General features: G+C 38.3%; 1 protein-coding gene and 1 long non-coding RNA gene across 4 annotated transcripts in view; one reads left to right on the top strand and one right to left on the bottom strand.

Moving 5' to 3' along the window:
- Nucleotides 1–12,960, bottom strand: part of MIER3 (mesoderm induction early response 1, family member 3) — a 41,281-nt gene that overhangs the window by 26,683 nt on the left and 1,638 nt on the right. For 2 of the 3 annotated variants that reach the window (XM_011999869.1, XM_011999870.1), the window contains exons 2-4: nt 10,579–10,724; nt 2,530–2,664; nt 1,203–1,323 (exon numbers count right to left, since the gene is read on the bottom strand). In XM_011999869.1, coding sequence (XP_011855259.1) covers nt 1,203–1,323; nt 2,530–2,664; nt 10,579–10,677 — 355 coding nt within the window. In that variant the 5' untranslated portion in view covers nt 10,678–10,724. Of the gene's footprint in view, nt 1–1,202; nt 1,324–2,529; nt 2,665–10,578; nt 10,740–12,960 lie in introns of all 3 variants that reach the window. The other variant, XM_011999868.1, reaches the window with a different exon arrangement.
- Nucleotides 4,906–10,805, top strand: LOC105553726. The gene is made up of 2 exons (XR_001008202.1): nt 4,906–5,181; nt 10,645–10,805. It is a non-coding gene; the product is annotated as an uncharacterized LOC105553726 (long non-coding RNA).

Genomic DNA, 12,960 nt, shown 5'->3' with positions numbered 1-12,960 from the left:
TTTGTACCCACACGAATGCACGGATATTTGAACTTATTAACCAAACAGTTCTTCTACCATAAAAATAGCAAAAAAAAAAAAAAAAAAAAAAAAAAGAGTGAGACTGCAGATTGCATCTAAGAAATTATTTTAGTCCAAAACATTTTATTTATTTTTAGAAACAGGGTCTCACTCTGTCACCCAGGCTAGAGAGCAGTAGCCTGATCATGGCTCACTGTGACCTCAAAGTCCTGAGCTTGAGTGATCCTCCTACCTCAGCCTCCCAAATAGCTGGGACTACATGTGCATGCCACTATACCCAGCTAAGTTTTATATTTTCAATTTTTTTGTAGAGACGGGGTCTTGCTATGTTACCCAGGGTGGTCTAGAAATCCTGGCCTAAAGTGATCCTCTCGCCTCAGCCTCCCAAAGTGTTGGGATCACACACCCAACCCCAAAACCTTTTAAGTATTACTGATAAACATTAAGAGGTAACACCAAGAACTAATAGGAAAAAGATATATCATTAAAAGTGAAAATACCTTTTGAGCACTGGTAAGTATTCAAAACCAGGAGAGCAGGAGCCTTTTAATAGAAATTCAAAAAAGTCTAAAAAATTTTGTGGTGAAACTAGGAATGGTTACCATAGCAACAGATGACTCTTGAGAAGGAAAATGGCCTTGTAAAAATAAAGTCAATATTTCCATTTTTATCTTAGTATTATTATTATTATTTTTGAGACAGAGTCTCTCTCTGTGGCCCAGGCTGGAGTGCAGTAGCATGATCTCCAGCTGGTGGCAACCTTCACCCTCAAGGTTCAAGTGATTCTCATGCCTCAGCCTCCCAAGTAGCTGGGATTACAAGTGCATGCCCCCATGCCTGGCTAATTTTTTGTATTTTTAGTAAAGAATAGGTTCCACCATGTTGGCTAAGCTGGTCTCAAACTCCTGGCCTCAAGTGATCCACCTGCCTCGGCCTCCCAAAGTGCTGGGATTACAGGCGTGAGACACTGCACCTGGCCAAATATTTCAATTTTTAAATGACATATTAGTTCACCTCTATCCCAAAAGAAAGGTTATAATCTTGTTTAAATTACAGATGTATTTTATCTCAATCACATAAAATATTTAGAATATTCTGACATAAATTACTGAACACAATAAAATGTACTAAAGCTACAGTATCACTGTTACTATTAATCAGTAATCCACTGGGTTTCTTACATCGTAAAGGCCTAGGGAAGAAATCAGAAGTTTCATGGGAAGTCACAGATGGCGTCAGATCATCCGCAGAAGACTGAGTTTCCTCGTCATCACCTGACAACAAGTCTTTTGCTATTTCCTCCTGGAAGAATAAGAAGGCAGTGCTAGAGTTAGAAATGATTACATCTCATTAATTAAGAAAACTATCTTTTTATAACATATAATTAAGAAGCAGTTGGAACCTTATGAAAGAAATATGAAATTCTCCTATTATTTACTTCACGTACAAAAATATTTAGTATTTGATATTATGTAATATTCAATAATATACTATTAAATGATAATTAGTGCAACTATATACTTATAACAAACAATTGCCTAATTTGTGGGTATACAGAGAGCTTATCTAAAGCTGTAGGCTAATTTTTAGTGAATTTACAACAAAAATAGTCTGACTTTTAAGTGCTTAACAATTATATTCATTTTCTGTCAATAATAAAATAAAACTGAAAAAATGCCTCCAACCTTCACTCTTCCATAATTTAAAAATCCAACTAATGAACAGCTCTGACTACTGACATAATTTTAAAAGAAACACGTTTGAATTAATTTTTATGTAAGTATACAGTCATCCTTGTGCCTAGCACATAGTAGCCACTCAATAAATACTTGTTGAATGACTATGGTCATTAAAGTCTGTGGTACATTAATATCACATTGACTTAAAAGTGGGAACAATGTAACTCACAGGAAGAGGTTCCAAGATGTGGATTCCTCTCCCTGCCTGAGATCTGAAAGGCAAGGAAAGGTTCCCAGGGATCTGTTAGCAGAGGCCATGGCCGTGTGAATTTTCCTCAGTAGGGACTAGGCCTCCCCACAACCAGCCTATGTTAGAGATGGATCACCGTGGTCTTGGCTGCTGCGGCCGCTGTCACTCCCAGAGCCAAGAAAACAGAACTTCTCTCCAACCACTCCACGCCTAAGCCAGCTTGGTTTGAAGGCTTCTGGGGGATTTATTAATCAAGGCTTTTATGTGTTTATAGGATCAAAAGAAGTTAAGCCAAGATCTAAGTTTAGATACAATGTGTCTACACAGGAAAGATGAAAACATTACGGGAGAATATTCAGGCATGCAAAGTACCATGAAGCTGCTATTAATACTACTCTTAACATAGTGTGATCAAAGCCAAACAATGTTTATATCAGCCACCGAAATAAGCACAATGGGTCAACAAGAAGTTTACATTTAAGAATTATTAAATAATACTTTAAATGGAAAAAAAAAACTCTAATAAAAGCAGTCAATGGTAACAGATCCTGAATTTTTCTTTCAAATACTCACACTTACTTTGTCTAGTGTCATGTCTGGTAGTTCATCTGCCAGTTCACTTGGGGAACTATTTGCACTGGAATTTGCAACTGCTGGAATCGTAGGTTCATAGCCATAGAATGCCAGTAAGTCTTCTAGAGGCATGGTTCCTTCCTGTTCAAGCCAGGGCATAAACACAGACTTAGCAGATGTCACAATACTGAACTGCAGGTAAACTCTACTGTCCCCTTAGGTTCATAAAGCACATTATCACTACAGCAGAACAAATCAAAGGCAAGCTTCAGTTTTTCTTTTTCTGCTGTTGTCAGAAAACAGGACCAAACACCTAGACCTATAATTAATGTATAAACAAAAGCCTAACAATTAACACCTTAGTTTTTATTTTCCAGAGGCATTTTACTATTTTAAAAATTCCTCAAATATTTGCTTTAGTGCTTTTTAGCTTTCAAGTTAACATAAAGATTTGCCCTGAAAACATTTCCAATTAATCAATCAATAACTTGTAATTCACAGCTTCTTTCCATGCATTTAACAGCTGACCGCTTGCTTTATTCTTCATGTTAATTAGAAGACGCCTGGTAGAAAAACTTTTGCTGAATGTTTACTAACATCAGCAATATTTATGTTCAAAGCACAATTATCCTTTTATATTCTTACTACATCCCATATTTTTATACCAGTTTTTTTAAAACAACTGTCTGAGGAAGATTATACTATTATCACCATTTTACAGGTGAGAAAACTGAGGCTTAATTCCGGGTTTGAATCCCAGTTCCCCAGTTATCTTACTGGCTTCTTTAATAAAATTACATGCCCCGGCTACAGTGCTGCCTATGTTATGAATACCTATGCCATGCCTCATAGTGACACCAAGTCACTGTTTCCCTCTCAGGAATCCATGTGAAAATAAGTGTTACGATATACTACATAACATTCAGTGCATGCAGACTGCATATACAGCCAGGCTGCATATACAACTGTGTTAGGAATGATATGCTACACCATATAGCCTAGGTGTATAGTAGGCTACATTAACTACTTTTGTCTAAGCATACTATATGATGTTCACACAGCAATGAAACTGCCTAATGACGCCTTTCTCAGAATGTATTCCCTCGTTCAGCGACACATGACTATGTTTTAACTACTAAAGTGTATAGAACTATTTATTATTCAAGGCCGGTCACAGTGGCTCACACCTGTAGTCCTAGCACTTTGGAAGGCCAAGACAGGCAGATCACTTGAGGTCAGGAGTTCGAGACCAGCCTGGCCAACATGGTGAAACCCCATCTCTAGTAAAAATACAAAAAAGAAAAAAAAAGGAACTATTTATCATTCAAATAAATAACTTCAAAACAATATACTCATGAACTAGTTAATCTGTTAAATATTTTTAAGATTTCTGTATCCATCAATTAAAAGATTTTTAAAATTTGCTTATGGTTTAGTTTTCCCTTTAAAATAAAATAATCCATAAAGCAAACAGCATCAAAACGCTAAAGCAGAGTATGCAAAACATGCCCACAGTTGATCACAAAGTGACCTGAGAAGAGCCAGTGACGATTCCTTACAGGGCCAGCTGGCTGCCCACAGGGCCCACAGGGGATGCACCTTTGCAGGTATGGAACTTACATAATTCATTGTGTATAACTAAAACAGATTCATGCTAAATGAACTTACACAATCAGGTATATGATAGAACACTAATTTATAAATTTGCAGTAGTAGACATACACCTTTCTAATGACCATAAATGATCATGAAAATCTTTTTTAGCTTGGGATTTAAATCGACCAAAACTCCTTTGGGAGCATGGAGTCAGCATAAATTGAGTTGGATTGTCAGAACAGGGTGAAGTTCACTTACACCACAGGGAAACTTCCATGAATTATTTTTCTTCCAAACCAAAGAATCCCTTGAAGGTAACAAGACTCAGATTTAGAGTCTCTCTACAGTCCTATCCTGCTCCTTGCAGAGTCCACGTAGCCCATTCCCTTTGGCTCATATTGGTTCTAATTTAAGAGGTGCCTGGGTTGCAGCCTTTGCCAAGCACCTGTCAGTAGTATTTCTCCAGAACCTCACAGTTTGTCTTTCTTCCTGAAACGGGGAGTGGCAATTTTCAACTCTTATGCACTGATGGTCCACCTTCCCATCATTTACTCAGTTCTAAGTACTTGGCTGAGGGCTACTAGCTACTGGCTACTGGACATAAAAATTAAATTTACTGAAGAATCCCTGCTCACAAGGAATTCAGTCTTAGTGGGGGAAACTGATGAGTTAGCCATTATAACACAATGTGATGACTTCAATATTCAATTGTGAGTATAGAGAAGGGCAGATCTACATCCCAAGAATACTCGTATGGAGTATGGGGGTATGCACAGAGGGTGAAGACTGAGCTAAGTCTTGAAAGATGACAAGGCTTCTGACAATACACAAATATAGGGCTGCCAAGTTTGATGAGTGTAACAAACAGAGCACTGAGATACAGAGTAACACTCGGGGCCCGCTTTCAGAGGGTAGCAGGGAGAGACAGTCAGCAATCTTCAGCAGAGGCCTGAAGTCTGAGAAGGCCAGTCCCGTGAAGAGTATTCCAGGCAAAAAAATTGACACATGTGAGGCCTGAAGGGCTGAAGGTGGTTTCCTACTAAGCCAAGTGGCCAAAGTTTGGTGAGTAGAATGAAGAATGGTTCAAGACAATGGAAAGAGAGGCAGGGACAGATCATAAAGGGCCTCAGGGCCAAGGAAAGGAACCTGGACTTCATTCCCAGGGCAATGAGGAGCCATCGGAGACTCATAAAAAGGGAGTACCATGGCATTATTTCTTCTTAAAATACTGAACACCTGCATGAAGAAAAGTTGAGAAGGGTGGAGAGATACAGGAGAAGCAGGGAAACCACTTAAAAAGCCTCGTGCTAGGCGAGGGTAGTGATACACAAGAGGAGAGAAGTGAAGAGAAGAGACATATTCTGAGGTAGAACCAAATGGGTCACTGGACGTGGGAGGGAAAGGGAAGGACTCCTCCCCAGTTTTCTATTTGATCAATTGCCTAGATGGTGGTAACTTCTGCCAAGATAGAGAATACTAAAGGAATAAAAGGTTTTTGAAGGAAACAAAACAAAACAAAACAAAAACAAGAGTTCTGCAAAGCACACGGTTAAGTTTAAGAGGACTATGAAACATCCAAGTAGAAAAGTCAGGTTGGCCAGGAGCCTGGAGCTCAGAGAACCAGGCTGGGCTAAAGATATAAATCTGGCATTCATTAGCATCTAGATGATATTTAAAACCACAGAAGTTGATGAGCTCACCCACGGAGAGGGTAGAGAGAAAAGAGGAGGGGATCTATGCTTATCAGAAGAACTTTCAAGTATGTTACACTATGGGCAATGGGTATGTCTGAAAATTCCTAAACATGATTCGTATTTTGGAAATAATGTTCTAAGGGAAGTAGAATGAGAGCCTGAACTAAGAAGGGGGATTATTTGAGTGAAATTTAGGGAAAGATCCATTTCTTGAGTTACTTGATAGAAAGAATGAAAGCAACATAGGAGTTCAAATGGATTGCCAGATTTCTGGCCTGGGAAGTTAGGTAACTATAGCACCACTGAGACAGAAACACAAGATAAATTTAAGGATGGGACAGTAATGATCAGTTTAAGGTGAAAGCTAAAGCAGTGGTTTGAGTGAGATCACCCAGAAAAGGCACACAGAGTGAGAAGACAATAGCCAAAACCCCAGAGAATGTTAATGAAAATGCGGGCAAAGAAAGAAAAGATCATAAAATAAGGAGGGAGAAGTCAGACAATAGAACCAGGAAAAAGTAGGATTCCATAAATTAAGGCAGAAACAAGTATGGATAATCAGGAATGGTCACTTGGGTCAAATTCCAAAAAGAAATTAAGCAAGAAAAAGACAAGAAATCTTAGTATCTGGCAATCAGGAATTATTGGTGACCTGGGCCAGGCGCAGTGGCTGCTGCCTGTAATCCCAGCACTTTGGGAGGCCAAGGTAGGATAGCTTGAGCCCAGGAGTTGGAGACCTGCCTGGGCATAGAAAGACCCCTTCTCCACAAAAAACTTTTTTTTTTATAATTAGCCAGGGTGGTGGGATGCACCTGTAATCCCTAGGCTTTGGAAGGCTGAGGTGGGAAAATTGCTTAAGCCCAGGGGGTCAAGGTTGCAGTGAGCTATGATCATATCACTGCACTCTAGCCTGGGTGACAGAGTGAGACCATCTCTACATAAGTAATTATTGGTGGCCTTATGGCACGGTGGAAGAAGCCAAGCTAAGGACTGAACGGGAGGGGAAGAAGGTACATATGTGACTTGAGATTTGGCTACAAAAGGGGAGTGACTGAGGGCAACACAAGATCAAAAGAGAATTTCTTCCAAATGTGGGATCTACATGAGTAGGATTCTTATGTGGAAATTTTAAAAAAAGGGTAAAAGAATAAATTGAGGGCAGGAGGGATAGAATCTAGAGGTTAGCCTGGGATATCACAGATACTTCACAGGACAGGAGGGAAAGAATAATATGAAAGTTTGTATATGTGAGGGAGACAGGAGGTTCCCAGCACTCACTCAAGAAAACCCCCACTTTTCTATAAAGACACAGGCATGACCATCTGTTGAGGGAGAAGGTGACCATCTTCATAGAAACCTCATTAATAAGTTCAAGTGATCACAGTGGTGGCCAGAGGGTTGATGCTAAAACACAAATCATTTGTACCAAAACTTTTAAAGCAAAACTGGAAAAGGTGACTCTAGTCTCTGAAGCACTTCACAAATGAGCTTTCTATGAGAGCCTATTAATAAAGCACTTAAGTCCTTTAAAACATAAAAACAATTTTTTCAAAATTGAATTAGTAAGTCTCAAAGTCTGTAAGGATCTGTGGTAGCTAAATCAGCTTAGAAGTGTGATCCAACACCTTATCCCAGGTATAAGGATTTTTCTCTTCCTTTCCTTGGGTATTTTGTTGAACCTATTTACATTTTAAGGAACACAGTAGAATGTAGTCACACTTATAAATGAACTGTTCTATAAGTCAAAGGATTTATATCAGGAAGAGTACCATATTTAGGGCAGAAGACCCACTAATTGCTAACCATTATATTGGACAAATCACCTAATCCCTCTCACCTCCATTTCCTCACATACCATCATTTCCTTGATCCTATGATGCACTCCCTCACGTATCAGAATCAGGATGTAGCCTGATACTAAAGTGCAAACTTCATATACAAGTGTTCCTCCCCCTACCCCTACACTGTTTAGAAATTAACAGTAGGCTGGACGCGGTGGCTCACGCCTGTAATCCCAGCACTTTGGGAGGCCAAGGTGGGCAGATCACAAGGTCAGCAGATCGAGACCATCCTGGCTAACATGGTGAAACCCTGTCTCTACTAAAAACAAAACAAAAAAAATTAGCTAGCTGTGGTGGTGGGCACCTATAGTCCCAGCTACTTGCGAGACTGAAGCAGGAGAATGGTGTGAACCCAGGAGGCGGAGCTTGCAGTGAGCCAAGATTGCGCCACTGCACTCCAGCCTGGGCAACAGAGCAAGACTCCGTCTCAAAAAAAGAAAAAAAAAAAAAAAGAAAAGAAATCAACACTACGTCCTACAATCAACAAGGTCTCTGAGCCTAGAAAAATAATGCCAACGTTCATCTGACACAACTGATGGCATTGCTGGATGGACCAAATGAGACTGTCTGAGATGCATTTCATGTTAATAACTAACGCCTGTCTGATACCTTAAGGCACAGGCTGCTAAACAATACACATATAATTTGCTTAAATGTCTTGTGATCTTTTTTTTCCCAGACAGGGTCTCAGTCTGTCACATACTCGGGAATACAGTGGCACAATCATAGCTCACTGCAACCTTGAACTCCTGGGATGATCAAGTGATCCTCCCACCTCAGCCTCCCAAGAAGCTGGGGCTACAGGTATGCACCACCATGCCCAGCTAATTTTTAAATTTTTTGGTAGAAATGGGGTCTCACTATGTGACCCAGGCTGGTCTCAAGACTCCTGGGCTCAAGCGATCGTTCCACTTTAGCCTCCCAAAGTGCTCAGATTACATGTGTGAGCCACCGCCCCCAGCCTAAATGCTTTTTCTTTTTTTCTTTTAACAAAAAAGAAAAAACCTATACTAAAGTCTAAGTGGTAGAAAAAATGATTTTTTACTTTCTCATTTGTGCTTTTCTGAATTTTTGAATTTTTCTCACAGTGAACACCAAGGGGATAATTATATATTAATAAAAGCAGAAATAAGTACTCTTTAAAAAGTTCTACCAGCCAGGTGCGGTGGCTCACGCTATAATCCCAGTACTTTGGGAGGCCAAGGCGGGTGGATTGCCTGAGGTCAGGAGTTCAAGACCAGCCTGGTCAACATGGCAAAACCCCATCTCTACCAAAAATACAAAAAGTACCCAGGTGTGATGGTGGATGCCTGTAATCCTAACTACTCGGGAGGCCGAGGCAGGAGAATCACTTGAACCCAGGTGGCACAGGCTGTAGTGAGCCAAGACTGTGCCACTGCGCTCCAGCCTGTGCAATGGAACAAGTCGGCTTCTCAAAAAAAAAAAAAAAAGTTCTACCTATAAATCTAGGACTATTGAAAGCTCTCAGAAGGCAGTAATATGAATACATTAAAATATATAAAGATATTACATAAACCCTATTTTAGTATGTTTAATAACTAAAATCTAGCCACATATTCTATACTCAAAGAGCTACTAAAAGAAAATTACTTTTGTACTTACCTTATTTTCCATAACACATGATGTACTAAAAATTTGTGAACACTAAAATATGGGCCATATTACAGTCAACACACAACTGAGTTTATTTACTATGAACATAAAAACTTATAATTCTTGAAAATGAACATTAACATCAATCCCCTAAGACTATTAATACGCACCAATACCTAAATCACTATTCCACTAATCTTTCCACTAATAAAAGATTAATACACTATTTCAAGTTATATAGAAATAATTAAAACATAATTTGAAATTCCTTCTAAAAACTTGATCCTTACTCTTTATATTTGTGTCTCTACTGTTTTTTTAATTCATTTTCATGTTTCTTTAAACATCAATAAAAATAATAGAGACCACATGTATACAGTTGCACTTTACTACAGATAAAAACCACAGATCAGAGCAAGTGGGAGGGCAGTTAAGTCACTCTTCTGTTTCCCTGTGTATTAACGTGAAGAAGGAAATAAAATAATACTCCACTCCTGCCTCACAAAGCTACTAAGCGGAGGAGATGATATATATATAAGAATGTGCTTGCCCTTTTTAAGAAAAAGAAGTATAGGATAACTCAGGGGATAAGTATCATTTCTGAAATCTTTTGTTATTCTGGCTGATTAGAAATTTTCAAATATGGTTAAGTAAGCATAAATCCTACACGTTTTCAAGGTAACCCCTATAGGGACCTCTCTATATACAGTCCTGGTATAAATGCATGTTAAAAATACAGTTCATTTGAATTTATATTGACTTGGGGCTTAAAAAATTATAAATTACACTCACTCTTGCCAATCTTTTAAAAGATGACTTTTAAAGGAGCAGGGGATGGGATATTACCAATTTATATTTGAAAATACAGTAAACCTTTTTCAATTTTCTTAAAATATTCCACTAGATTATGAGTTATTTGAAGGAAAAGACTTCTCTCTGTATCTACTATAGTACTTAGCCAAATTCAAGTTTGACCCTTAGCAGAACAGTATGATATAATGGGAAGAGGGCTAGACTAGGATTCAGAACTAATCTTAGGGCCTATAGTTTTCCGTATCTCAATTTTCTCATCTGTAAAATGCCTATGTGTACCTACTTCACTGTGCTGATATAAGCTTAAAAATTAGGTTAAGAGATACAAAATAATTTTGAAAAATTAAATGAAAACACTTATTAGGCTATCCCCCAAAATAAAAGTGAAAACAAAAAAAAGGATTATGATCCTATTTTTATTTCAGGTAGATTATTTTAAAAATTACAACAGAATTTCAAACTCTTTATAAATGTGTATATTAAAGTAAATCTTATACCTTTTCTAAGTCTTCAATTTCAGAACTGAAGTTTTTACCCTCATCCATCATTTCCTCTTCTTCAAGAGTTCTTTCATCATCATAGTCATGGACCAGCATCTCAGCAGTGGGGTCAAAATCATGATCTTCAGAAGACAAAGACCCAACTGGAATAAAACAAACTGAATCACTTTACACATTTAAAAGGCTATTAACAAAATAAAATAAAAATTTGTGTTCTTCTGCCAGTTCCTTTTAATGTTTACATGAGGGTTTTACTAAATGAATTTACTATATACTTTATAGCTTATAAATTAAGACCCTATGATTCTGAAAATATGTCTAAACCAGCAAAATAACAAGGCAAAGTTATTCACAAACACTTTTATAAGGGGTCTAGTCCACAAGAAAACATCTTATAACAACAAAGTGATTTAAGCAGCATGGTCTTAAAGAAACATTCTAATAGAAAAAGGAGTCAAACTTGCTTATCAGTTCATTTAATACAGCTGTCTAAACGCAAAGCAAAATGTCAGAAGAATTAAATTTCCATGAACGGAAGATTTCACAAGAATCTACGATACACTAAGACTCACACTTCAGGATAATATAAATTTTACTCAAATTCTAACCCTCAAATAAACACAAAAACACAACAAAAATCTGTTTTATAAAACAAATACAAGTTTCTGTGAAGCAGCTATATAGCCATTCAGCTTTTAAAAGCATTGTATCACTTTATATGTTTCTAACAGTACTTCAAGTTCCCTAGCATTAATCAGACAAGCATTAAACTGTAAGACTTTGCTTTACTTTGGATTATTAACAAAGTCCTTAGGATTATGTGCAGGGAATACAGAAAATCGCATCTGAAGGTTTTGGAAGATGTATCCATTGCAAGTTGTTTTGGATAATTCATACTTGTTTATAAAACTGTAATATCTTTTAATAGCAAATATGAAATCTACAGGAAACTCCAAAAACCAAGAGAAGAAATGACTAAAATCCACAATCCCAAAGAAATGAAATCAAATTTATAAGAAAACAGGACTTTCTCCACTTGTTTTACTCTAGTATCCAATTCAATTAGGCCAGTAACCCTCAGAGAAAGGAAGGAAAGTATCAGAAACCGAGGTTGGGGGAAGGAAGAAGTGGATGGAAGCATACGCAACATAAAAAGTTTAATCTGTTCTCAGTCAAGCTACTGAATATTTTAAAATTTCAAACATTTCAGGACAGTGTGAGATCATTACCAAAACACGGAACTAGGCCAAAGATTGTTCGCTACAGAAAAACCACACGCATAATTCATTATTTTTGATTCTGGGTTCAGAGAACTCTAATTAGTTTTAAAAATACAATTTCTACAGGACTTAATTTTTTGGCAGGTTTACATTATGTTATCTTCCTTAACGTTGAAAAATATCTGCTCATTTAAAAACCTGTTGATTTACATGTGGTTTAATTTAAAAATAAATACGGGCCAGGGGCGGTGGTTCATGCATTCAATCCCAGCACTTTCGGAGGCCAAGGTGGGGGGATCACCTGAGGTTAGGAGTTCCAGACCAGCTTGGAAAACACAGCAAAATCCTGTCTCTACTAAAAATACAAAAAAATTAGCTCGGCATGGTGGTGGGCACCTGTAATACCAGCTACTTGGGAGGCTGAGGCAGGAGAATCGCTTGAACCTGGGAGGTCGAGGCTGTAGTGAGCCAAGATCACACCATTGCACTCCAGCCTGAGCAACGGAGCAAGACTCCATCTCAAAAAACAAAAAACAAACAAAAAGACATACGAATATTAATTAATTAGCTCACATCCACCATTACAAATTTTCTTTTTTTGAGGAATTCCTGGCAAGTTCCACGGTATGCCAAAGAGGCAGAAATGAAATAGATGCTGACTTTTCCACCTCTTTGGTAGCAGAGCTCCTCTGGGCTCTTCTGTTACTCCTCTATCACTTGGCACAACAGGCTTCCCCTTTAACATGGAAGGTATTCAATAAGGGCCAAAAATCGAAGGACCTGAGGGTCTACTCCCAGCTTTGTCCTTGGCTTTTTGGGACCTGAAGCAAGTCATTTAAACTTTCTAGGTCTAGCTCCTGTCTTCCATTTGCAAAATACATGGGGATGACTGAAAGGACCTCAAAAATCCCTTCCAACTCTAAAATTCTCTTTTTAAAAAACTGGTTAATTGGCCGGGCGTGGTGGCTCAAGCCTGTAATCCCAGCACTTTGGGAGGCCGAGACGGGCGGATTACAAGGTCAGGAGATCGAGACTATCCTGGCTAACACGGTGAAACTCCGTCTCTACTAAAAAATACAAAAAAAACTAGCCAGGCGAGGTGGTGGGCGCCTGAAGCCCCAGCTACTCGGGAGGCTGAGGCAGGAGAATGGCATGAACC

The sequence above is a fragment of the Mandrillus leucophaeus genome, unplaced genomic scaffold (genome assembly GCF_000951045.1).
Source record: "Mandrillus leucophaeus isolate KB7577 unplaced genomic scaffold, Mleu.le_1.0 Scaffold605, whole genome shotgun sequence".
Lineage (NCBI taxonomy): Eukaryota > Metazoa > Chordata > Mammalia > Primates > Cercopithecidae > Mandrillus > Mandrillus leucophaeus.
This window is presented reverse-complemented; position numbering and strand designations above follow the sequence as displayed.